The sequence below is a fragment of the Gambusia affinis genome, linkage group LG02, assembly GCF_019740435.1.
Source record: "Gambusia affinis linkage group LG02, SWU_Gaff_1.0, whole genome shotgun sequence".
In the NCBI taxonomy this organism is placed as follows: domain Eukaryota; kingdom Metazoa; phylum Chordata; class Actinopteri; order Cyprinodontiformes; family Poeciliidae; genus Gambusia; species Gambusia affinis.
In genome coordinates this window covers 26737222-26763165 of record NC_057869.1, presented here as the reverse complement: position 1 = coordinate 26763165, position 25944 = coordinate 26737222, and the positions used below count along the sequence as shown (strand labels likewise).

At 38.9% G+C, this 25944-nt stretch overlaps 3 protein-coding genes across 6 annotated transcripts in view; 2 read left to right on the top strand and 1 right to left on the bottom strand.

The window, feature by feature from the left end:
* The window catches only part of LOC122823131 (RNA polymerase II elongation factor ELL-like), a 35323-nt gene extending 31052 nt beyond the window's left edge, over nucleotides 1-4271 (top strand). Inside the window, exons 9-13 of the mRNA XM_044102424.1 lie at nucleotides 287-761; nucleotides 2078-2129; nucleotides 3075-3246; nucleotides 3384-3428; nucleotides 3975-4271. Of these exons, the coding sequence (XP_043958359.1) occupies nucleotides 287-761; nucleotides 2078-2129; nucleotides 3075-3246; nucleotides 3384-3428; nucleotides 3975-4085 (855 nt within the window). The 3' untranslated portion in view covers nucleotides 4086-4271. The remainder of the gene's footprint in view (nucleotides 1-286; nucleotides 762-2077; nucleotides 2130-3074; nucleotides 3247-3383; nucleotides 3429-3974) is intronic.
* A 3084-nt stretch (nucleotides 4272-7355) lies between these two features.
* Nucleotides 7356-15401, top strand: wdr93 (WD repeat domain 93). 2 transcript variants are annotated; one of them, XM_044102330.1, is made up of 16 exons: nucleotides 7356-7434; nucleotides 7660-7749; nucleotides 7965-8166; nucleotides 8700-8764; nucleotides 8882-8960; nucleotides 9039-9124; nucleotides 10031-10115; nucleotides 10252-10375; nucleotides 10577-10638; nucleotides 11487-11573; nucleotides 11673-11804; nucleotides 12968-13175; nucleotides 13266-13326; nucleotides 13434-13590; nucleotides 13661-13826; nucleotides 14964-15401. In XM_044102330.1, the coding sequence occupies exons 1-16, from the start codon at nucleotides 7417-7419 to the stop codon at nucleotides 15085-15087; spliced, it is 1746 nt and encodes a 581-aa protein (XP_043958265.1). In that variant the 5' UTR covers nucleotides 7356-7416; the 3' UTR covers nucleotides 15088-15401. The 2 variants fall into 2 exon arrangements, with proteins under 2 accessions (XP_043958265.1, XP_043958256.1); XM_044102321.1 differs by having other exon boundaries at nucleotides 11484-11573.
* LOC122823086 (gonadotropin-releasing hormone II receptor-like) lies at nucleotides 14870-23745 on the bottom strand. Of its 3 annotated transcripts, XM_044102361.1 has the most exons (4): nucleotides 23628-23745; nucleotides 21652-22240; nucleotides 16651-16855; nucleotides 14870-16601 (listed from the first exon to the last, which is right to left on the bottom strand). In XM_044102361.1, exons 2-4 carry the CDS (start codon nucleotides 22198-22200, stop codon nucleotides 16081-16083), a joined length of 1275 nt encoding a protein of 424 aa, XP_043958296.1. In that variant the 5' UTR covers nucleotides 22201-22240; nucleotides 23628-23745; the 3' UTR covers nucleotides 14870-16080. The 3 variants fall into 3 exon arrangements, with proteins under 3 accessions (XP_043958296.1, XP_043958277.1, XP_043958286.1); XM_044102342.1 differs by lacking the exon at nucleotides 23628-23745 and having other exon boundaries at nucleotides 21652-22377; XM_044102351.1 differs by lacking the exon at nucleotides 23628-23745 and having other exon boundaries at nucleotides 14870-16585; nucleotides 21652-22374.
* Nucleotides 23746-25944: the final 2199 nt, after the last annotated feature.

Below are 25944 nucleotides of genomic sequence, written 5' to 3'. Positions count from 1 at the left end.
CGTGTTGCTATGACGCATCAAATTTAAAGGTTTCAGTGATGGTTTTCACTGAAATGCTGCAGTCATGTTTGGTTAAACAGGTTCCCTTTAATGCTTTATTACTAAACAAACATGACTTGATAAACACACACGTTTCTTTTTTGTTTGTTTGGTAGTGTAATTCAGAGCATTGGAGAGGTTGTAGTGAGATTTTGTATGTAGGAGTGAAGGATTTTTCTGAGAATGTTTTAGATGTAATTATTATTTCTGTCTTGTTTCTCCATTTGCTGCCCTTTTCTTCACCTAGAAACGTTCTTTACCCCTGGACTCACAAGAAAGACTGGCTGCGAAGAGGCAAAAACTTACAGACCAAAGGTTACACCAGTCCACGGCAAAAGGGCTCGCAAACACTAAAAGAGCACATGATAATGTAGCTGTGACCTTTGACCCCAGTCTCATCTCCGTTGCTGAACCTCAGCGGATCGGTGGCATTCCCAGTGACCCCTGTGGCCTAACTGTGGCCCAGGGTGGCTTTCCTTTCGACCACGGCCTGTCTGACGGACATATTTCTGAGAAAAAAGAGCAGGACGCCAACGTGAACGAGCTGAAAACGCCGCAGGGCGACTCTGGCTGCACTCAGCAGCAACTCCACAACAGCCAGCACAGAAAGAAGAAATCTAAAAAGCACAAAGAAAAGCAGCGGGAGAAGTTAAAAAGTGACAAAGGAGCCGGATGGCTGCAGTCGAGTCCCGATCTCAAGCAGAACCCAGAAAAACTTGACAGTAAGTCCTCTTTCTCTTCTTCTTGTTTTTTTTTTTCTACATATGTTTTTCTTAAGCTCATTTGCCTTATTTGTATTTTGCTTGCAAGCAGTATTCTCTTAATTTTGGCTGAGCTTTGTATCTTTTGCCACATTGTCACAGTCTGACTTTTGGAGGGAAACCCAAAAAGATGAATTTTTTTGTGTATACTGTGCATGTTTTACAAGCCTTTCACCTCATATTAAAGTCCAGCTCATTTTTCATGCGCTGAATTATTAACATATTGGCAGATTTGTATTAATTTAAACTACACTCATTTAATTGAAAATTATTCTTTTTTTGGAAGCACAATGGAGCCATCTGCCAGATTTTTTTGTAAAACAACCATCCTTCAATTTGTACCTGCAAATGTGTAGGCCTACCTGTTAGGCATGTTGCAATAAATGATAATTAAATTAATCGCATGACAAATTAATAATTCTCATTTGCATTAGTTTGTGTTTTTCCTCTTTTCTCTCCATTTCTACCAAAGACTGAATGGCTAACGTCTTCAGTCTGGTGGATTGGTCTCAACCAGGCATTTTATGTGAAGGACAACTTTTTCTAGAAACTTTGTAATTTATGTTCAACATTTAAAAATGTAGCCCAGTTGCAGGGTTAATTGTTCTTTAGAATTTAAAGCTTATTGAGATTTGAGAATGTATTCTTATATGATTATGCCATTATCATTGCATTACTTAAAAATGGTCTCAAAACAATAACATTGTTTATCGCGTGTTTATGTGTTATTGTGACAGGCCCACTACTTATTATGATCTGTAATTTGCATCTTTTTATTATTCTGGGATAGGGCACCAAAACTGGCTCCAGCCCAGGGGCCCTTAATCTTCTAAATCCGGCCCTGGTCAGAGCTGTTGTTGCTGCACTTAGCATATGAGTTTAACCACAAACACTGAAAACCGATGACCAGAGAGAGGGCTGTAGGCTGCTCTGAGGCTATCTGACAGCAGCATGGGCGGTGTGTTTCTGCTGTATTATCTCTTGAGCGTGGCAGTGTTTGCTCCCCTGAGCCAACCCCTCATGAGTCCTCGCTGTCTTCTGTGGCTGAGTGACTCAGAAACAGCTCCAGCGGAGCATGAGGTCCCCCGACACCCAGGAGCTTTTATCCTGTCTGCGCCGACCGAGACGTGTGGCACAAGCACCCTGGCGCTCCGCGGGTCTCGGGGAATCCAAAACGCAGAGCTTAGCGTTCGGACGATAGCCGGGCCTCATGTCGATGATTGCACTGACTCAACTGCAGTTGATTGAATTTTCTTAATCTCATGTGTTTGCTGCAGATCCCGACAACACAAGTGCTGCGGCCTCCGAGGAGAAGCCGGATTATGTGCTGTGAGTGTAAAAAGGATGTAAAGTAACTGATCTGTGTGCCGTCTCTGCTGGTAAATGTTGTTTTCCGCTGACGTTAACTGGACAAAAAAACTGATATTAATGGAAGTTTGGTTTTTTGTGATTAGTCATAAGCTTATCGTGGAATTTTTCAGGACCGTCTTGCTGCCATCTTGTGGCAAACTAATGCACTGCAGGAGAAGAAGGAACAGAATTATTTTTTTTTGACAGCTAAGGCTTTGTACACCTTTGTACACCGGGTGTTTATAAAAGAAAAATCTCCATCATATTGTTAATAAACGTGATATTACACACCCGCAATCAATTTCGGAAAAGTTTTCATCCACATGAACTCACACAAATATCTCCCTGAAGCTTGTTGTAAACATGCCAAACACACAGGGGGCAGTGTTGTACAAAACTATAACCTGTCAGCCAATCAGATTGCTTCACAACAGCCACAACTTCCTGTTAGGAATTAAACATGGTGCCAGAAAATGAATTTGTGTGGAGGTATAAGAAGATACTTTTAAATGACTTATTAGAATAAAAAGTTAATAAAACTCAAGACAATGTTCATTGGGAATTGTGTCGAAGCTTAATGGCACATTATTTGTCGTAACACTCTCTGTTTTCCCATGTTCATACACACGCAAACGCAATTACAGACTTTTCTGAGATCTCCAATTTAGTGGAAGTTTTTATAAATAATTGTTTTTAGTGGTATAAAACTGATATCTTGTGTGGATTTTAGGCCAAAACGCAAAAAAATTTAGCAGTTTTCCAAAATACACGGCCGCTTGTGGACTGGGCCTAAGATTAAAATATAAACAAAGTAACATTTAAAGCTCATTTATTCCTTAAAACTCCCACATCCATGCTGCCATTTTCACCTCACAGCTTCACTTCCTCACCAAGTGCGTGTTGGGTTTTGTGACGTCGTTGCAGGGCGTACAGCCCCATCTCAAGTTTGGAGCAGCGGCAGCGATATCAGGAGGATTTCTGCACAGAGTACGACGAGTACAAAGACCTTCACTCCCGGATCGCTGCCATAACTCACATGTTTGTTCAGCTGGGCTCCAAGATCAAGACTCTGTCTCCTGGCACACGGGAATATAAGGTACAAATCTGCTGCTTATCAGAAACAAGGCCAAACATCATATCTATCTATAGAAATAGACGTGATTGTTTTTGTACAATCTATATCAACTGCAATAAATTGGCGATTCCTTTTTTTTGTTTGTTTTGTTTGTTTAGACTATGGAAGACCAAATACTGGAAAAGTACAGCAAGTTTCGGAAGGTAACGGCGCTTAAGTGTTTAGGTTTATTTTGGATTTGTACATTTCTTGTTGCTCTACTTTTGTAAAATCTTTGTTTCTAGCAAATTTCTAAATGTTACATCTTAATAAGCTTTGAAAATGTACAACTTCTATCAAATTTTGTCACATTTCACCCATAAGCATCAGTAAGAAGGAAGGCTACAAGACGAATTATTTGCAATATTTGAGTTTATATATGATGGTAAATGTGACTTTTGGTTGCTCACCAAATCGATCATAGACCATAACTTGACATGGAGTAAAGCTGAGGCAGCAGTGTAGTAGAAGTAGGAAATACTGCCACCTGCAGGTGGGAGTTAGCGCTCACTTAAAATCAATGTTTTTGCTGAAAATTTGCAATAAACTCACAATTTAGTGAGTTTATTGAGCGAAAAGGTGCATAAATTTCCGCAACTGTGGAATTGCAAAGCCATGGAGGGGACCGATTGATGTATTTTAAATACAAGTGTGTGTTTTCTGTATAGATTTACCGAAATGTCCTGACTCGCTGTCTCCTTTCTCCACAGAAGTTTCCAGACTACAGGGAGGAAAAGAAGCGCTGCGAGTATCTTCATGAAAAACTGTCGTATATCAAACAGCTCATCATCGACTATGATCTCTCCAAGCCCTCTTTATAGCATTCGTTTGCTTTTGTTTTTTGTTTCTTTTAAACCGTCAACTTTGCATACCCAACATGAGTGTAAAAGAATTTATACCAGTGACATAAACGGCTTTGAAAGGAGACTTCAGCTTCCTCCACACACTTTTGCTAAAGCCTCAGACGATTCTCCAGAGTTCTCATAATAAAACTGAGCGAAAAACCACTAGAAGGTATTTGGTTGGAATTTTTTTCAATGTAGTTTTTGACCTTAACTTATTTACTTTGCTGTTTTTGACACTTGTGAAATCATTCCCTTTATATTTCCTTGTACAGCTTCTGTTTTGCTTTTGGGGGGGGGGTTGTACTTTTCATTCCCCTAAACATAACTAATTGTAGTAGAAGTCATGCTTTGAGAAATAACCCTGTCTGGGGTAAATGGGAGAAGCTGCCCACATGTAAACGTAAGTGAATCAACTTCATTTGTTGCTCACAGCTTTTAAAAAGTTTTTTTGAGTGTTTGTCAAAATGTTGAGTCTCGGTGTGCCGGACTTTTCACACTTTGTTACAACGGTGGACTTTGACATATTGTATTGGGATGACATGCAACAAAGACATGCATAATTGTGAAATGGAAGGAAAAAGGATACATAGTGTATTTTTCTTAACAAATACAGTGAAAACTCTTAAGCTGAAGAAAAGCATTCCCACAGCATGATCCTGCCACTATCATGTCTTAAGGTTGTTCAGACTAATGCTCAGTATTAGTTCTCTTTGTTTTGTGTTTAGTCTTTTAGTCTCTTTTGGACCAGACCTTTTTTGTGGCAAAGTCTGACCAGAAATTTCAACAAAGGTCTTCTTTCTGCCTATTAAGGCTATTTTATATTGCTCAACACTCGTTTTGTTATTACTATTCCACTTCCTCCTGCTTTAAATTTCCCTCCGACATTCTCCGCGACCTGGTCCTCGTGATGCTGTTTGGTCACTACTTTTCTCTGACAAACCTTTGAGGCCTTCACTGAACAGCTAGAGTAGATTTTGCTTACTAGAAAAGTGACTTTTAGAGATGTTTGTTTGCACTGGAGTTTATCTAGGGAGGGCAGACCACGTTTCCAAGCCACTTTTATCAGATTTTATTTCCGTAAAGGCTCTATAAAATAATATGTTATGTTGCATTGCGTTACATTCTGCTGCTTTACGTTGTGCTGCATTGCGTTACGTTATGTTACGTTGCTTCTGTTTAAATCCCAATTAAATACATTGAGATTTGTGGTTGCAGTGTCACAAAATGGGAAAAGGCTTCACGTTTGTGAAGCCAGACTTATAGCAGAACTGGATTTATCTTTTTGACGAGATTAAAATGACAACAGGTCACTTTCTATTTTATTTAGATTCCCTTTGAAGATAACAGAAAGGGCTCGGTCAGTTCACTGTAACCAACATCCTCTGTGTTGTCTCCAAAATGCACTTAAGTTTAAAGTATTTATTAGCCACATTCCCCTGTCTCTGGAGCATCTGATGGTAAACGGACCAAAATGCCTAAACTAGCACATCTGCTGAAGTATTTTAACCTAGAGAAGAAAAAAAACTTCCATTTTTTTTCTTTTGCATTGAACTACTGACATATTTATTTTTAACCTATTTATCTCTGTCCTGTGACATTAGTCATGTGAGCTTTGAAATCAAAGTGTTGGTAGGCTTGCAGTCAGGGAAATGACGCAGGGAAAGATTGAAGAGCATCATCTCATTTATTCCTGTCCTTGGGTTCTCTTGCTTCTCTTGCCTTTTACGGATTGTGTATTGATTCCAGAATGATCCCTGCACAGCAGATTCATATGGCCTTCGTTTTTGTTTTTTTCCCCAAGAAGGAATTCGTTTTGGCAGCAGTCGCTCACTGTTCTTGCACTTTTTCTTTTTTTTTTTTTTAACTGAGTGTCACCATGTTGTTAGAGACAAAGAAGCCTTAATGTGAAACGTTTGGACGTCGAGGTTTTCAGACTGCCAATATGACGAAGAAGAAGAGGTCATTATACACACACGCATATCAGTCTGCCTTATTTTACCAGCAACACTTTATTAGGGTTCATTAGGTACTAACAAAATAGTAATAGTAGTCAGTAGTTCATTTGGACATGAGAAACTACCGTCCTCATCCGTTTCATTCATATCCCCTCTGGTACTCAGGGGTTCTCATAAATAAAGTAGATATTTAAGTATCATCAGGATCAATGTTATGTTTCATAAATCTGTTGTCATGACCAATGATGCAATATATATATATAAGTTTGTTTTTCTGAAGCATTAATGTAAAACCCCCATAATAATTTTCCCTCCCCCAGTTCTGGATAAGTGTTGATCATTTTCAGGGGACCAGTGTGTGCTGCACAGGTGCTGAAAGAAGAGCCTGTCTGAGGAATCAGAGGAGAGACTTTGTGCATTTACCAATGTTTACCTTCTGTTGTTCTGGTATGAAAATTTCAAAAATAAAATGTTTAAAAATTTAAAGTCTTAATTGCCGCAAGTCTTTTTACTCTCCCTTTAAGTTTGATAAATGAGTTTGTCTTCTATCCATCTTGAGTAATGTCAGCGTTTCTATTGCTGTAGTTGGAACTTCATCAATCATCACAGGGTGCACACTCGCACACACTTACTAAAGTTTAGAGTGACCAATTAACCAAACATGTCTGGAGGTTGTACATCTGTGTAATTTGAACCATTTGAAGTGGGAATTTATTGAAATTTTAATACATTTTACAAAAAGCTTTGTCGGGGAGTTTCACCAATTCTAATCATAAAGTTGTATATTAAAAAAATAAATAAAATGTTGAATGACTTAAAAACTACTGCTCACATTTCCACTCACTGAGGTTGAGCTAAATTTCAGTTTCTGCTTCTGCAGACCTGGCACCGCAAATGACCAAATAAGAAAAAGTGGTTCTAGTATTGACATAAGGCTTGAATAAAACTAGATTTTTACATGTAAGACTGTTTTTAAAACCACGTATTACTATTATTCCACTTGATAAATGCGCATTACGTGTCGAAATGGTAAAACTTTTTTGAATAAGTGAAATTTTGTTTTTAGGAAAGAATTGGAAAAGTAAAAGCGTTTATTTTGGTTGGGTTTTTTTTTTACTGGGTTTATCAAATAAAATAATTTTGTAGGTGACCGTTTTGGCCAAATGATCCTAATCTTAGAAACGAGCCGAAATCCCCATCTCTAAATTCAGCTCGAGAAATACAATTTACGTCTTTGCTCAAAATAGTCATCCGGGTGAGCAGGTTCGGCCATAAATCGGCACGTGACTTCTGCTTGTGCTGGGTTGTCATGACAACTGCCTAACGGCGCTATCCAAGGAAGTCGTTTTAAAATGTTTCCAAAAGCAAAGGTAAAACTCATAAAGATCTTATATTGTTTTTATAATGACAGACAGCTTCAATCCTAGCCATGCTATTATCTCCGACCTTTCAGTTAACAATTACTATGATGTTCGAAGCCTATCAAGTTGTCCAGTTTTATTTTCTTGAGCGTCAAAAGTAAATTAGCTTAATATGCGGTGTGTGTAAACCTATAATGCAAGAATAATTATTTTTATTATGTACTGAATGCTTAGAATACAGCGGAAATGCTAGGAGCTGGCAAAGAGGACGCCAAACCAGAGCCTGTACAGGTGCCTTCTCTAGAACTGACCGATGTGGCGCAGGTACAGTACAGTATGAATCAATATTATTGATTAAGATTGAAACCGTCCCTATAATTACGCAGCAAATCACGTAAAGATGTAATTTTTTTTACATTAGTTCTAATATTATCTGTATTATAGAGGCAGTTAAAGCTCACAAATAGGACATGCTTTCTATTATATTAGACAAAGTTAAGCATGCTTTTCAGTACTTTCCAATTGTGCCTTTGCGTCAGCTTCCAGAGAACACCAACTGTCTGACATGTACAGCAGACGGCAGATTTCTAGGCTTGGCTCACACCCAGGGCCTCTCTGTGTGGTGCGCTTCCTCTTTCACCCCGGCTGCGGAATGGCTTCAACCACAGCTGGAATTGATCTTCATCCAGATGACCAGAATGGCTGAGATGACCTATCTGCTTGGGACCGTGGATGACATGGGTAGAATGCCACAGACCTGCCACTAATCTAATGCTAAAATCTCCATTCCTCCTTATCAGTTAACGTACCTTGCAATAAAAAAGTATCCACACTTCTTAGTATTTTTCTATTTTCTGGCATTACTGACACATATTCCAACATAATTCGATAAACAAACAGAAGGTTCAAATTGCAAAAGCGGAAAGTAAACAGAACCTGGGTTTTCAATGTCTTTGACAGATAAGAGAGTTTGTATCTGTGTTTAGTTCCTAGAAATAAAATCCCTTACAATGCCTTATCTGGGTCAGTTTGTAAAATGCATTGAAGTTTGTGTTATAGTATGACAAAATATGAAAAAACAACAATAATTTTGTATGACGCTGTAGCAGAGCATTTTTGTCAAATTAATATATTTCTCAAGGATAACACATGTACTGAGAAATATAACTCTTGACTGATTTAAAGGAGGATCTTAAAATGTTTTCTTCTATGTTACCTGGAAGCTCTGAAAAAAAAAAAAAAAACAGTCAATATCTATGTGTTTTATTCCCCAGGTGTTGCCAGAGTGTTTGGATTTCACTCAGACGACATTCATCTTCTCAATGTTATCAACATAATGGTGGGTATATTACTTCCAACTAGATATTTAGTTGTTTGTTAGCTTCTTTTAGGACTTAGTTCCTTTATACTACCTAACCAAAACAAAGTTAATAAGAATAAATCATTTGTCAAACAGGAAGATGTCACTGCAAGAAGCATTTTTCTGACGTTTGACCTACATGAAGGTGGGCATTATGGTGCTGCATCAATAAGCTGTAAGTAACTTCTTCCATGGCACAAACACATATGATTAGATCTTTACATTAAACTGCTGATTTCATACATCTTCGTAGGCAATGGTGTAGTGTGGCTAGAGGTCTATCAGTTTCCTGTAGAGCAATGGCTGAGAGAGCTGGAGATGATGTCATCACTAAAAAAGGTAAAGACCAATGATCTGTTAGGACCTTGGCTATGTTAGGTATATTGCAAACTCTTTATACGTGGTGCGTATGTAATTCTCCTTTGTCATGAGAAAAACAACTATTAAACTTCTTGAAAAGTCTAATCTGGACACCTCAATATCTAATCAATGCTCTTCTGACACTTTATCAATAAATTTACTCCGTATGTACGAGAAACAGAAGGAGTTCTTCAATTCTTATTGATCCCTGAGACAGCATTAGTGAAACGTTTAAACCAGGCGTGCCCAAAGTCCGTCCTCGAGGGCCGGCATACTGCACATTTTCGTTCTCTCCCTGGTGGCACCAACAACCTTTTCAGCATGTCAATGTTCTTCTTAGGCCTTCTAAGGAGCCATCATTTGATCCAGGTGCGTTAAACCAGGGAGAGAACTAAAACATGCAGGATGCTGGCCCTCGAGGACCCACTTTGGACACCCCTGATTTAAACAATATATGTTAATCAACAGCGAGGTAGCAAACTCTTCTGCCTTGGTCTTAGTGGATGAGATCCTGTACGAGGTTCTACTGAGCTCTACTGTCGAGATGCTTTCATCCCATGTTCTCCTCCTGGCCTAAACTGAGCAGCATTGTGAAATCTCTCACCACTTCTATGCAGATGACACACAACTTAATATTTCTGTCATGGTCGCAGTCCCTTAATGAGTGTGTAGGTCAGAATTTACTCCAGGTTAATGCAGAAAAGGCAGAAGTCACTCTAGAATAGCTTAAGGTCTATTAAGAATATAAGACCTTTATTTGAACATCCTCCATTTCTTTGTTACTAAATCAGCCTCTTACTGTTTTAGAGACATTAGTGGAATGGGCTCCACGTGACTTATCGGTTAAAGAAGTCACACTTTTCAGACACTTTATCAAATCCTCAGGATGAAAATTTAACCGAAGTATCGGACATGAAATGGTCTCCTTTTACGCTGATGATGAAACTCTCTCCACCTACACTTCCAACGGGTAAAAGAAAAATCTTTTAAATGTTTTTACTCATTACAACTTTGATCCACATCTGTTCTTTTGGACTTTCGCGTTTTAAACTAAAGGCTGATTAGTACATGTAAGCACATTTTACAAGTCCTTTGCTGATTTGCAGAAAAGCCAGTGGACTTTTTGACATACTGTCTGACTGTCGATGTAATCAGAAGCAGCGGTCCTCACAAGGAACAATATTCCTTCAGTTCAGATGCTGCAACAACAAAGACACGTGAAAGCCCGCGGTGCGTATAGATTGCAGCTAATGCGATTAGAATCAGACTGCTTCTCTCTTTTGTAAGGCTGGTTTAAACTGAAAACATATTAAACACATTTTAAAGGCTCCTGTGCAAAAGCAGCTGTTTTATGCTTTTGTGTCATTTTCATTGAGCTGTAAGCCTTGAGACTCTAACGATTGTCTTGTTCTGCATTGTCTCTTCCACCAGTTGCACTCAGCACTTTCTCCTGCCTTGCAATGGGGCAAACGGTGACAGTACAGCAAACCCAGGTTTGGAAGTCGAAGGGTATTTTGTTGCATTCTGTAAAAGCTGAACACTGTGATTTATGCAAAACAAAAGAGAGACATTCACACGCATTCATCATTTTGTGCATGTCATGTCATATCTGTTCTATTCTTTTTGTGGCTCTGTCAATTATTATTCATTTACAATCAGTGTTGGCCGTTGTTAGTGAATTTTGTTATTGTTCCGATAAGTAAAATTGGGCTAATATTAATAAATTTAAGAATTATACCAGGTATTTGATTTTAGAAACAGGAGTGGTGCACAAGTTTTTATTTTCAACTGATTTTTTCTAAACTAAATAGCAAAAAATTAATAAACACATGCAAGGTCAAATATCTACAAAACCACCCCGAATAAAATCTCACTAAAGCTTCCACTGCAAGTTGCAAAGCAGACAAGGAAAATAGGGACAGGACCTGTATTTTTTGTTGGTTTTTTTTTGTTTGTTTTTTGTTGTTAAATCAACCTGCTATTATTTTAGAATATTTGACTGAGTTTATTTAAATTAGTTGGTTTATTAATGTGAACCAACCTTTTAAGAAAAGTGTCGACATTTTTGGATAGGGTTGACGTTGACGCGACTTCAGACGTTAACCTGTTTCATCGATGCTAGTTAGCACTCATGCTAGCTAGCGTGACAGTTCTCTGCAACATGCTAAGGAAAATGTATCTTCAATTTAGTTGAAGTGCATGTATGTCTGATTTAAGACCTTTTTATTGTTATTCTATCCTGAAAAAAAAAATCACATCTATTAACAAAAACCCCGCCCCACAAAATGCATCTTGTTATTAAAACACCAAATTGAAGCAAACATACCCTTTTTCTCAGCAGGACTCCCGGTGGCTGTCGCTGTGTGGTGGAGCGGATCCACTAGTCTCCTTCAGTATTTGCTGCAAAAACCCCCAAAGAACAAAACAGGAAGAACATCTAATTATTTATTTATTTTAAATATTCAGAATCTTTACACCTTGTGGTAACAAACACTTCTTTTTGTTTGTTTGTTTATTTTTGAAGCAGATGTGACACCCATGCCAGAAATGCTGTGGCCAAATGCGAAGGAAATCCTCTGCTCGGCTGTCAGCAGATGTACTTACTTAATCGCTCTCGGGCTTGAGGACGCTATGGTGTGCATCTGGAACCGACAATCTGGTGAGCAAACCTTGTAGAGAATCTCTAAGAATATGATGTATTCACCTGATATGCTGGAGAAAATTATGTTTGTGGGTTTTTTTTTAGGTACTTATTTTCAGGAGTGGCTGTTTTTATATTGGAAGTGAAGTTGTCACAATGGCACATTCATGGACATCCAGCCGTCTTTAGTTTTAGAGCTAAACTCAAGACATCTGTCATTTTATTGGCACATGACAAATTTCTGTTAGTTAAATGTGGCGTGATTTAAGCCTTATTTTTTGAATTTCAGAAAACCATTTGATGCTGTCAGTCATCGAAGTTTTGTATTGAGGTTGTTTAGTTTTTACGACGGAAAATTAGAGCCATGCTAAGAAAAAATAAGAAAGTAACGAGAATGAAGTCATAAAATTGCAAGACTAAAGTCATAAAGTTGGGAGAATTAATCATATGAGTACAAAGCTATAATAAGAGAATAAAGTCATAATATTTTGAGAATAAGGTCATAATGTTACGACTTTATTCTGGTAATATTATGACTTTATCCTCAATATGCTAAAACTTTATTCAAACTTTATTATCAATCGAGTTTATTCTCATATTATCATCAATATATTATGGCTTTATTCTCTTTATTTTTTTTATTTTGTAGTTTAGCCCTAGTATTCCACCATAAGTTTTTTTGTTTTGTTTTTTTTTTGTTGTTGTTTTTTCCCCCACCAGGGGGTCTTTTTGTGGGCTCTAGTGTCCCTTATTCAACAGTAGGCTGACAGGAAAGGGGGAAGGAGAGGAGGGAAGACATGCGGCAAATGTCGTCGGGTCCGGGAATCGAACCCACAACGGCCGCGTCAAGGACTGATGGCCTCCAAGCGTGGGGCGCCCTACCCTCTACGCCACCGGAGCACGCCCCATATTCCACCATAAGTTTTAACTGGCTTACTTACTCGATTGCCTTTACAGTTAAAAAAAAAAAAAAAACCCTAACACTATAACTCTGTAACCCTAACCCTACACTGGTTAATATTTTCTGAATGACTCAAGAGGTTTTGTTTCTTCTTTGTCTGAGAATTCACATTTTGTTATGGACTAGAGGTGGTAAATGTTTATGTTTATGTCTTAAGTAAGGACTGGGGACTGTAGTTAGTACAATATTTAATTCTTACTTTGTCTTTTCTTCCCATTAGGAGCCCCGGTCTCAATTGTTCTGGTGCCAGAAGAAACCATCGCCTTCTCCAGGATACAGTTTGTTGATAACTGGTCTGTTCCTGCTCAGGACTGTGACATTGTGGGCACAGAACCGGTCAGAATGCTGGTGTCGTGTAAAAACGGAGCAATTTACATGGTGACTGCAGGACTGGGCATGCGGTCCAACACCATCCAGCACTTCCAAGGGTTACCTAAATGTTGCATATTTAACATTTTCCTACAGAAACAAAGTAAATGTGCTGTGTTGACACATTTACTTTCTATTTAATATCACAGACCAAAAGACAGCAGGGATTTCCCGACTGTTGCTATACTTGTGCCTTTCCTGCAGGCTGTGGTAGGAACACATAATCTGTTGGAGGACAAAAATGCACCATTTTTCAACCAACATTATTCCGGACTGCTGTATCGATGTACTGCTTCTGTTTTTCTTCCTCAAACTAGTCACTTATCATGCAAAGAAGTGGAAAGATGTTCCTGACAGAAGCCATCAAGAGAGAAACCGTGTGCTACCTGACTCTTCCGACATCCCACCAAATCGCTTCTCTGTACAATCCCGTTTACACGCTTAATGCCGAACAGCGAGCGCTGCTCATACGAGGTGATTATTACTATCCCGCATATTGCCTAAAAGTCATTCATGTAGCTGAAGGCTTTCATTTGTCTCCCAGGTGACCAGGAAACCAGTGATTTGTTGGAGAGGCAAAACCAGAGTCGGCTCTTTGTCTTCTATTTCAGTCAGTCTGACATCATTAAGCCTCACATTGATTGTCCCAGACAGCCTTCACTTCACCATGGCACCCTGGAGGAAATCTGCAACGTCTATCTTGAGCAAAGGTTAGGACTCCAGACGGCAGCCGATTTGTGGACCTAAATGGAATCATTTTCAGCTGTTTTTCACAAGACAGACGTTTGTGACTTTACTACATTTCACATCATCGCTGCTTGGTAACTCTGTTTATATTTAAACACTTTGGAGTGTCTTCTTAAGATTGAAGTTCTTGTTTTTCGACTAAGCGTCTCCTAAACCTTCATGTTTGGTGGTGTGGTTTGAATATTTGTCCTGCTGCATAACCAAAGTGGATTTGAGCTTCACTTGATGGCTGGACGTCTTCATTCAGGACTTTCTGGTTGAAAGCAGAACTCCTGCTTCCATAAATCTATGGCAGATGTAATGGAATGAACACCTTCAAAAAAGGTCCAATTGTTTGTCTCCACAGAATGTTTTCTCAACAAGTCATCAAGATGTTCTTGGCAAACACGAGAGGGACCTTTGGGTTCTTTCTTTTTTTGGTGGTTTTAACTTTAGGACTCTCCTATGCGTGCCATTTCTGCCTGGTCTCTCTTTCTTATGGCTGAATCATCATAAACACTGACTTTAGTGCGGAAAGTGAGGCTTGCATGCCGTCTGTCCTTACGAGTGAGACGCCGATGCACTTATAGAGTCATTTTGGTCTGAAGGTTCACCCCTGCTCTCTGGTTTCTTTGTGGATCATGAGTTTCCGTGCGATTTGACGGAATCCCAAGGCCTTAAAAACAAAGTCTGCACACGACTTTGTTTCTCGTCTGCTCTTGATTTATTTTCATATTGGGGAAAGATGTGTCGATTTCCTTTAGCTCTTTTAGCCTACTTCATGTTGACAGGGGCTATTTAAGTCACTTTGAACAGGTCAATTTAAGAAGGGGGCGATTTCTTCACATAGAGTCAAAATGGCTTGAATGCATTTTGGGAAAGAACAAAGAAAGTGTTGGTCTAGTTTATCTTTGTCTGATTTTACAATCATTTGATGGTCTGAAACATTAAGGTGTGACTAAAGAAAACCCAGAAGGACCCTGTAAAGCGGCAAACATTGCATCACAACTCTCTATATACACAAATATACAAATGTTTACAGATTTTATTCCCAGAATGAATCAGAACAAACAGTATGACATCTTTACGCTGTAACTGCTTTCTCCTGTTTTTCTACGCAGAGCGCAATCTGTGGATGACAGGAACAAAGCTCTTGAACAAGCATGGGGAAACATGCAGAAAACCGCGTCGGCGTTGCAGCGTACACGTCAGAGCCGCAAACATCAGGCGAACGTCGACAAATGAGTCACTGATAGGATATGAAATGTGATATTTTTGTTTCTTCAAAGACACCTACTTTTGTTTCTCTGTTCTCAGCCCTTGCTTCAACTCAGTAGCAGTACAGGAGCCGGCAGCTAGTCTGAATCAGACACAGTGAATGAGTTTCATTTGTAGCTACTGACAGATTAGAATTTACAAAAAGCTGCTCGCTTTCATAAAACGTCTCTTTTAAGAAAAAAAAACAGTAGAAGAAGATTGCATCCTGAAGCTTTGCTTTGTGTTTAGTATCAGGCCTGGACGATGCGGCTTAAAAATAAAAACTGATTTATTTTTATTCATGCAAGATTCAATTTTTGATTTTGTTAGATTTGTCTTCTGTGCTCTCTTTTCTACAAAAACAAATCACAAATGACAGGAAGTATTTTCAAAAAGTAGCTTATTTCCATCATCCTTTCTGTGAGTTGAATGACGGAGTGCTAGGGCCAGGCTACGAGATTGCTTGGCTAATTAAGAGAAGATAGCAGAATAATATTGCCAGAATAAAGACGCAATTTTAGCAGAAAAGCATCTTAAAATTAAGTGAAAAAAGTCACTTGGTAAGAAATAACCTTGATACATTTTTTTGGTTGATTTCTGTGGTGGAGTACTCGTAAACTGACGGCTTCGTTATCCTAATATTGCAACTTTGTTCTGATAATATTAAGACTTTACTCTTGTATGATTTCAACTTTATTTTCTTATAGCTACGACTGCATTCCGGTAAATTTAACACTTTATTCTCGTAAAAAAAAAATGCATTTTAGCTTTATATTTTGTCGTAGAGTTGACCTGAATTCAAAGTCCAAATAAACAGCAGCTCCCAAAACAAGATGGCGCCAACATCACTTTGAACTATAAAAACCCAACGAGTGGTGGGAAAAAAATAATAAAATCCAGTCTTCAAAAAAAAAAAAATTTGACGAATTGATCAAATCGATTTATCGCCCAGCTTTTCATCATGTTTCTCACAAGATGCTCTCAGGACTGGACTGATGGACATCTCTGTCCTCTGCCAGAAAGCTGCTGCTGCTTAGCGAGGGAGGCTCTGCTTTCCTGTGGCTGTCGCTGCAAAGCACCAGCTTTTCCTGACTGAGGCGCCTCAACTCTCTCCTGAGGGACAGCGAGAGGGCCGGAGACGTGAACGATCCGGTCAAGACGGTGGTGTTTTCCGCGTCGCCGGCGGAGGCGGCGTTGGGGTAGTACCTCCGGAGCCCCTTCCTGAAGTGGATGGTGAACAGGCCGTAGATTAGCGGGTCCAGGCAGGCGTTTACCAGCCCGAAGATGAACAGGATGTGGGTCAGCGAGTGGGACACCTTGTCCTCCAGGTGGTCGGGAAAGAACCAGTACCAGAGTCCCAGCAGGTAGTACGGAGTCCAGCAGACGATGAAAGACGAGACGATCACAACGCTCATTTTTAACGTTCTCATCCGCGCCTTGGGGATGTTGTTTTTGGAGCACCTCAGACGTACTCCGCTGGTGGGCACTGGGGAGACACGAGACTAGAGACTTAGAATGAGAATGAACCGATTCACTCAAGTTCAGACTTACGGTTGTCCTTTTTCAGTCGTTTGGAGATCTCATGGAAGATCCTGGCATAGCAGGTGATCATGATGACCAGCGGCAGCAGGAACAGGCAGGAAAAGGTGAACATGTTGTAGGCCGTCTCGTGCCAACGCGTGGCAAAGCTCCCCCACGTGGTGCACTGGGTGAACCTCTCAGGATGGACGATGGTCACGTTGTGAAACAGGAAGATCTGAGGGGGAAAGCCATTTTAGTCCGTGAAATGACCAGTCCGGCATTATATTTTTATTAAAATTGTTTTCTAGTATTATCTTTGATGGGACGGGTGAATCTGGTTAAAATGGTAATTTTACCTAAATTTTTCTACCTTTTCCAACATGTTCCTATATTAATTACAAAGTCCTTTTTTGACAAGCTGGATAAGAAAATATCCCAATTCTTATGGCTTAAAAGACCTGCCAGACTTCGTAAATCAGTGCTACAGTCCCCAACCGGTGAGGGTGGACTTGCTCTTCCCAACTTCAGACAATACTACTGGGCAGCTAATATACAGAAACTATTATATTGGGGGTGTGATGCTGAGGCTTCACCTGCCTGGGTGCAGATTGAAAGGGCATCTAGCCGTTATTCGTTGTCCTCTCTGCTTTGCTCTCAGCTCCCCCTTCCCCTTTCCCTGATAGAGAATAATCCCATAGTTAAAGCCACATTAAGGATTTGGATCCAATTCAGGAAACAGTTTGGCCTGCATGGACCCTCGATACAAACTCCTTTAGCTAAAAATTGTAACTTCATGCCTTCAGTCACTGACTTAGTTTTTAACTTGTGGCACGACGGAGGGATCAAGACTGTAAAGGATCTTTATAACAATAATACCTTTTCATCCTTTGCTGAACTTTCATCCAAATTCCAACTGCCCAATTCTCATCTCTTTCGGTTCTTTCAGGCCAGGGATTATGTTAAAAAAGTGTTTCCACACTTTCCTAATCGACCCCCTGAAACACTTTTAGATACCCTTCTACAATTAGACCCACAACGGAAAAAATGTATTTCATTCATCTATAATTCTATTAATAATAATAACACCTCAAGACCTGAAGCCTTTGTTAAAACGGCCTGGGAGGGGGAGTTGGGTGCTAGGGTGGAGGAGGAGCAGTGGGAGGCTGCCAAGGATTTAATTCATAAGTCCTCGATCTGTGCCCGGCATGTTTTAATACAGTGCAAAATATTCTATAAAGTGCATTACACAAATGCAAAATTAGCAAAGATTTACCCATCAGTCAGCGACATTTGCAATAGGTGCGGACAGTCGCCAGCTAACCATACCCACATGTTTTGGGCGTGCCCAAAGCTAATCGGGTATTGGGGTAACATTTTTAAAACACTAAGTCAAGCATATAATCAGACAATTCTCCCCAATCCATTATCGGCTATATTTGGCATCCCTCCAGACCCGGGCCTTTCGCGTTCTTTGAAACAAGCCCTAGCCTTCACTACCCTTTTGGCTCGAAGACTTATTCTACTTAGATGGAAACTAAACGTCCCCCCATCTCATGACTACTGGGTCAGAGAAGTTCTTTACAACCTGAAGCTGGAAAAACTCAGATTTTCACTTAAGGGTTCCACCAGTAAATTTATGGAGACTTGGAGACCTTTCCTATCTATTGTGGGTACCATGACCTTGCTACCTGATTCAGAAGAAAATGAAATTATCTGTAGGCCTTCTCATTGATATCCATTCCAATTCTTTGGTTTTTAACCGATATATATTCTTCATCTTATAATTCATTTATTTATTTATTATTATTTATTTATTTTATTTTTTTTATTATTATTTTTATTATTTTATTTTATCTTTTTTTCCTTTCTCTTTCCTTCTTAATTTGTATTTTATTGGTATACTTGTTTAACTTAATAACATGTATTCCCAAGTATATATTCATTTATTTACTTAGTATCAGTAATATTATTTTTTCTTTATTTCTTTTCTTGCCTCCTTTTGAATGTGTGTGGATGGATGTGTGTGTATGTCGTGTTGCTAGAAACTGCTACAGGGACTGGATCCCAGCAGGCTGTTTGTCTTGTGCCTGGACCTGGACGGGGTGCGTTTGGGGTGGGCTGGGTTCTGGGAGAAATCAGCTTGAACTTCTTTTTCTCTCCATCTATAACCACTGTGTTTTCAGTGTACTAATGATTGATGTGTGTCAAGTTGTAAAATGCAATAAAGAAAGTTGGATAAATATTCAAAAAAAAAAAAAAAAAAAAAAAAATTGTTTTCTAGTTTCATAGCTCACTGGTATGTTCCCATGCTCCACCTGGGCAAACAGGAGTGTGATTTGCCTCACCAAGAAGCTCAAAGGTGGTGTGGATTGGCAGGATTTCCCATAACTGGCTGCAGCTCGTACTGCAATCTGCTGCCAAGTCCAACACGGAACATTGTCTTCTTAAATGATTTGTTTCTCTGTGACAGATTGTTTTCCTACTCCATCACCCGTGACGCGCTTCGCTTCACTTTTTGTCTTCTTTTTGCAAGGCTAAATGAAAACGTGGTGCAACCCAAGGATTTGTGCTAACAGTCACCGCTGTGAAATCTCCACTGCCAAGGTGAATCTGTGTGGGAAAAGCAGCGGGGTGCAACTTTCCTCTCTTTTTCACAGCATAACCTTACGGCAGTCTAACAACCCTTTGTTCCTCACTATGAATCATACCAGCCATAAAACTGGGAGAGGCCGTGGTTTGGTTTATTTACCTCATAAAACTCAAGAATTGAGATTTTACAGTATCCCATAGATTTATTCATGCCTCTCTTTTTTTTTGACAACTTAAGTTGATATATTTTATTGGGATTAAATGTGAGAGGTCTTTCTTTTTTTTTGTTGTTTGACAAGCAAACACTGAACAGCTCAGGGTGATTCCAGCCTCCCATCACTTAATACTTATTCCACCTTTCACTGTGTTTTGATGTCTGTCTCTGTCAGATTTATACATCTAGAGGCTGAAACCTTTTGCCCAAATAGTTTCAACTCTGACAGATGTCCTGGTGAGTCCTTGAAAAACTATTTTTATGGTCTGGGCTTTGACTGGGACATTCTAACACAGGAATATGCTTTTCTAAACAGAACTAGTCAACAAGTTGACCAGAACAGTGTGGGGGGATTTTTGGTCGATTTTTCATTTATTTATTTTGTACTTATCGCTCCTAAGCAATGAGATTTGGAACATTGTTTACATATTACTCTGAAGATACCTTCAGAGAATATCACTACAAAATCAAACACAACGCTTGACTTTAAATGAGAAGTTTGTGTTGGCATGCTGGCTAAAGATTTCTGTTTCTGCGACATCTGCTCAAAGGAAACTGTTCCAAGATCTTGTAGTCTATTCAGATAGAGCTTTGTCGGTCCAGGTTGTGCTGACGTGTCATTTCAGAAAGAAAAGATTCTCAACTTTCAAAAAGCCAAATATCTTCAGGGTTTTTTGGGGGGTGTTTTTTTTTTTGTCTTTTCTTCATTTTTTGGCAGTCATGAGCTTTGACATTTCACATGCTAACTGGAGCATGATATGATGTTTCTGTGACTTTGGGGATCTTCTGTTCAGAGTTACATCATTTGACCTCAAGAGTGAACGTCATAAGGAATCCAACTTCGCTAAGATTTGCAACTTCCATATCTGCTCTACACTCTAATATTTGTATTGTGAGCTAATCAGCTATTTTTAGAGTTATACTCCCATTAGTTTATTATAAAACTCTAAACATATATATATATATATATATATATATATATATATATCTTTCTCTAGTGCTTTCATTTTCCTGATGCCTAAAATAATTGAACTGAAACTGATTTGTGTTGCCTTGAAAAAGGCGTTTTTTTCATTTAGACTTTATGCGCCAGAACAATGCACACAACTTCAGCGTGGTGAAATGGTGGCATGTTTTTTGAAGATTTTTCAAATAAAGATCTGAAAGGTGTGGCATGCATTTGTACTCGGCTCATTTAAATATGGAGCCTGATAGCCAGCTACGTGACGGGTTTAAGTCATGTCCCACACGGATACGGCCTTTGTGGAAGAGTGTTGAAAAGAAAAGATGTTTCTGGATGTGCCTATCTCGTTTACAAACGCACGCCACGCTTTTCCGATTTTAGTTGTGACCTTTGAAAACTGTTTCCCTTTTGCTGCATGCTACTTTGTGTTGTTCTGCTATGTAAAATCTCTGTTGAAGTGAATTAAAATGAACTGAGGTTTCTGCAAAAAAAAAAAAAAAAAAAAGCTTTTTCAACAGTTGGTTTGGTAGTTAGAAGGTGGTTAAAGATTAGCTCAAATGGAAATCATCAAATCACATGCACATAGGCCTGAAATGATTCATTGTTGATATAATTATCAACTAATTTGGATTAATTGTTAACTACCCTATGAAGACTCAAAAGAAGAGGTTTGCTGAAAGAACAACACACTCAAACCAGTCATGAAGCCAAAACTGTATGAAACATTTGCACTTTTGCATTTAAGATTTAAAATGTTGTCTGTAAATATTTTTAACCAGAACTCCTCAAGAAGACATGTTGTGCTGTTGTCTTGTTCTAATTCTATAAAATACAAAATTTCCTGTGAAGTACATTTTGCTATCCAATTATTAATTGTTTAATGCAAAAATGAATCAATGAATCTAGAAATGATCAGAAGCGTACACTAAAGGAATGCTATCTTATTGCATTTAAAAAAAAAAATGCTGGACTATTTGTTTGTTTGCATCTTTAATGTATTTCTAATATTTTACATTTTAAAAAAAGCCTTAAGTGATTGAAAGAAAAATCTACAGAATGGGCCGATTTTTCCTTCATTCAGTTAATCAATTAATCGACTGAATAATTGGTTACTAAAATAATCGATAGTTCCAACCCTGCATGCAGCGTAGACACAGTTGGTTCTGAGAGAGAAGTAACTAAACGGTACATCTAAAAATATAACAGCGGCGACATCAGACCTGACCTTTTGGTCATGTTGCCTTCCAAGCACGACTGACCTTACCTGAGGGATCGAAAGCACCACACTCATACCCCACGCCGCCGCCAGCATGATCCTGTTCCTCATCCGGGCCTTGTTGATCGCCAGAGGGTTGAGGATGGCGGCCTGCCTGTCCAGGCTGATCACCACGGTGACGAAAGCGCAGGAGTACATGGCCAGCAGCTTCAGAAACATCAGCAGCCTGCACGCAAAGTCCCCAGCGAGCCACTGGACGGTGATGTTCCACGCCGCATCCACTGGCATCACCACGAAGGTCACCAGCAGATCGGCCACAGTCAGGTTGACGATCAGCACCCTGACGTGGGATTTCCGCTTCCCGTCCCTGTGCGCCGCCCACAGCACGGCCAGGTTGCAGAAGGCCGACACGCCGCACAGGATGAACGTGATGATGACTCTTATTTTGGCCGCCGTGGTGAAGGTGGGGAGCTGCGGGACGTCCTCCGCGGCTGTCAGGTTGGAGGCGGCCAAAGAGCAGTTGGAGGTGACGTTGACCTGAGGGTCCGCCACCGGGTCACGCATGGTCACCGCGGACTCACACGGAATGGAGTTCATTTCCTGTACGTTTGGGAGGAGGACGCATTTTGCCCGTTGTCTGCAACGGGAAGGATACAAAGAGGGATTCAGCACAGGCAGCAATGGAGGAGCAGGAAGTGGCCACAGCTTGTCCACACAAAGCCACAAACATGCCATGAATAACTACTAAAGGGGGGACATGATGAGTAAATGATGAGCATTAGCCAAAGGACCAAACTGGGACACTTTGGAGGCCATACAATATAAAAATAGATTCTTTATATAATATTAAACATTGGTCATTATAATTATTTACCTTCAGAGTTCTAGCTTGTAAATAGAATTATTACTGAAACGATTAATCGTGATTATTAGTCATGATTAATCGCGATTAACTGTGATTAACAGATTATCAAAATAATCGGCAACTAATGTAGTCATTGATTGACCGCAGCCTCTTCACCATGTGACAGTTGTTGCCAACAGCTGGTTGTCAGGGGAAGTGCTGACATGTTGGAACAGATGGAAGTCTATGCTTTAATCATAAACCTGCTCTCACATGAGCGAACAAATTAGATACGCATCACACCAATTTTGTTGCGCATGTAAAAAATTTTAAAATAAAATAAAGTAAAAAGTAATTTTCCACACAGACATGTTTATAAAACTGAAATGTGTAACATGAAGAAAAACCTAATCAGGCAGGAACACGTACTCCAAGAGGTTTTATGTACAGTATTTGCTATTGATCCAAGTACACATGCACGCCACACTTTCTAGATTTTAGTTTTTCATTGAGCATTTTGAGAACGATGTTTTGTTTTCCTTCAGCTCCAAAATCACATAGTACTTTGTGGTGACGAGTTGCATAAATTTATTCTAAATGATCCCGTGAGCTGATTGGGTCTTAGAGAACAGGTTACATTCAGCATCTGCGTATTTTTATGCATAAAACCGAGAAATTATATCATGAAATGATTTTTAAAAATGCCATAAACAAACAAACAAACAAAAAAAAAACTACATCAGCTATTTCAAAGCCGGGCTAATGCCAACTGATTTTTAAACAACTGGGTTGCTTTATTTTGAACAGTAACCTCATCCCACTTACTACATGTAGACATAAAAACATATCACTGCAGCCAGACTCTAATATCTACATGGATGCAGACATTCAGTTTCAGACTACATGTATCACACTTAATGTCCTGAAGATATTTTCTTTCCACTTCTGTACTCCCACACCCAATTACCGACCACTGACTCTCCACGGATGACATTTTATTGCTCATCCTCCAGGAAATTCCTATCAGAGAAACACTCCTGTCGATCATTTTTAGCATTTCTAATCTTAAAGCAAATGACAAGAGAGACAAAGAAAAATGTTTGTGGCACAGAATGTGCTTTTTTAATCTATCCCAAACAGAAATAAAATGTCAAAAAGGGGAAATAAAACTTCAGCTTACCGTGGACGGAGGCTGTGAGGAACAGGAGTGTTTGGAAAGCTGTGAGGGAGGACATGCTAACGACTGCAGTGGGTCACTGTGAGCTCCTCTGCAGCTTCTGCTGCACCTTTATCTGAACATCCATCCATCATCAGAGCCGCTTCACCTACGGAGGAGTGGTCTTAACGCCAGTTCCTCACACTAACTCTCTCTCTTTCTCTTGTACTCATGGATATATCCTTTTAAACTGAATGGGGAGCAATTTATATATATATATATACATATATATATATATATACATTTTTTTTTTGCAGCCATTAGGACTGTAAAGTCAATAATATCACTTCCTCCTAACTTTCCTTTTGAAAATATCATAGAAAATATGTTGGACCCCTCCAGAGATTGTGTGTCACATATTTAAGTGATGGCTGACTTCCAAAACTGATTTTGCTTTTACATATTCCACCTTAAAAGTTTCCCGTAGCACCCCCCCTCGCCCCCCCCAAACATAAATACAGGTTTTTATGATGCGCTTCTTTCAGAAACAAGAAATCAGAGTGGGTTGTTACAGGTTTTTCATCCCTCTGGAAATTTAAGCGAGGCGATTTCATTTTCAAAAACATCGCACCAACATGAATATCTTGTCAGTTTTATTTTTTGGGGGAGGTTTTTGTTCCCAGTCTGTGGCAGGAAACACATTTTTGTTCAACCAAGTGTTCAATGATATCTCATAAACATGTCTGAGCAACGCTTAATTACTGGGGTCTGTTTCCATGGTGATATCCTCGTTTAGTTCAAGGAGATGTGACAGAGATTAATTAAATCCACGTTCCATTTTATCCCAAACACGTTCCTTATTTGCACTCTGTTCAGTCTGAGGAACGTCAGGGGGCCACGGTGGAGGCTGTTAGCACTTTATTCAGAGGATGTTGTTATTCAGGGCTGTGCGCTTTTTGTTTTGCTAATGTCACACATTTTCATTCCTCTACGCTTTGGTTTGATAAATCAACAAAAACGACCAATGTCATGTTGAAAGGTGTTTTTTTTTTTTCTTTTTCAGTAAGTATAACTCTTCTTCACTTGACATAAACTGGACTCTAGCAAGCAGACATAAACATTTCTCATCTTTGCATCTGCAAATTGGACCCAGAAGTGAACCAAGTCCATAATTCTTTTCCTGATATCTTAGTTGATTTTTTTTCTTATTGCTATTATTATTTTACGAGAAACAGTGTGGTTGAAAAAGGCATCCACGGGTGACTAAAATAAACTCTGTCGATTACCTTCAAAAGCTTAAAAAGCTATAATATTAATATGTGGATATTGGTTTTTTGATTTCGGGTAAAGTCGTGTGAAACTCTATATTTACTCAGAAGTAATATTTATTTAAATAATTTGCTATACTTCAGCCATTTATTACATGCTGTTTTCCAGTTGCATGTAACTTTACATTGAAGGAAATATATAAGAAAGCAACATGTAGACCCATTTTTGAAATTATTCATTGTAAAGAAAAATTTAACTTTTTTCTTCTATCTACTCTTCTTAACTCGTCGTCTGTATGCTGTCAATAGTTCAGAATTTTCACAAAAATAATAATCTTTAGTTGTCAATTGATCCATCCATTTTTTTTCTTGTTTACTTGTACTAGTTTCATGCCATCGGAGGGAAGATTTGTCCGCTGACTAGCTATGAAGAGTTATTTGATGAACTTACACCTGGTGCCCGGCAGGTGGCAGTGCATGCGGCAACACACTGGCAATAAGCAACGAAAAACAATCATACAAGAATACGGCTTTTGAATAACTGTCCATTGTAGCTACCAAAGGATAAAGTTATTGTTTGCCTTGAGAGCAATAATCCGTAAAATTGTATCCGGTCGTTTCTATTTAAGAGGTCGGTTAATTTTAGAAAAATCATGGGTAAACCTTTCTCAACATTTTACACCAACTCGTTTTATTTTTGTTCCTTTATATTCATCGTTCATATTAAAACGGCTTTAAAATAAATACACTTGTAAACCTACCAATGTTAATCCCTGGAGTGGAGATCTTTTCCCTTTAGATTGCAGCTTTATATTTGGTTTATTCATTTCATTGGTAATGAACTTGCTGACATTAGCTAAATTAATGCGTTTAATTTAATTAGGCTACTCAAACACTTTGAATATGACGGCGCAGTAAAATCAAATTCTATACTGTTAATTTAAGAAAAGTAACAATAAACCACCTGATATATATATATATATATATTTATATATATATATATATATATATATATATATATATATATATATATATATATATATATATATATATATATATATATATATATATAT

Excerpts from the sequence above, each read along its gene's own strand:
- wdr93 (XM_044102321.1), top strand. Across the intron at positions 7,750-7,964 it reads AACTGACCGATGTGGCGCAG|CTTCCAGAGAACACCAACTG; the intron begins GTACAGTACAGT and ends CCTTTGCGTCAG. Across the intron at positions 13,827-14,963 it reads AACGTCTATCTTGAGCAAAG|AGCGCAATCTGTGGATGACA; the intron begins GTTAGGACTCCA and ends TTTTCTACGCAG.
- LOC122823086 (XM_044102342.1), bottom strand. The coding sequence starts at position 22,338 with ATGGCATGTTTGTGGCTTTGTGTGGACAAGCTGTGGCCACTTCCTGCT. Across the intron at positions 16,856-21,651 it reads TGGTGCTTTCGATCCCTCAG|ATCTTCCTGTTTCACAACGT; the intron begins GTAAGGTCAGTC and ends TTTCCCCCTCAG. Across the intron at positions 16,602-16,650 it reads ACGACTGAAAAAGGACAACC|TCTCGTGTCTCCCCAGTGCC; the intron begins GTAAGTCTGAAC and ends CTAAGTCTCTAG.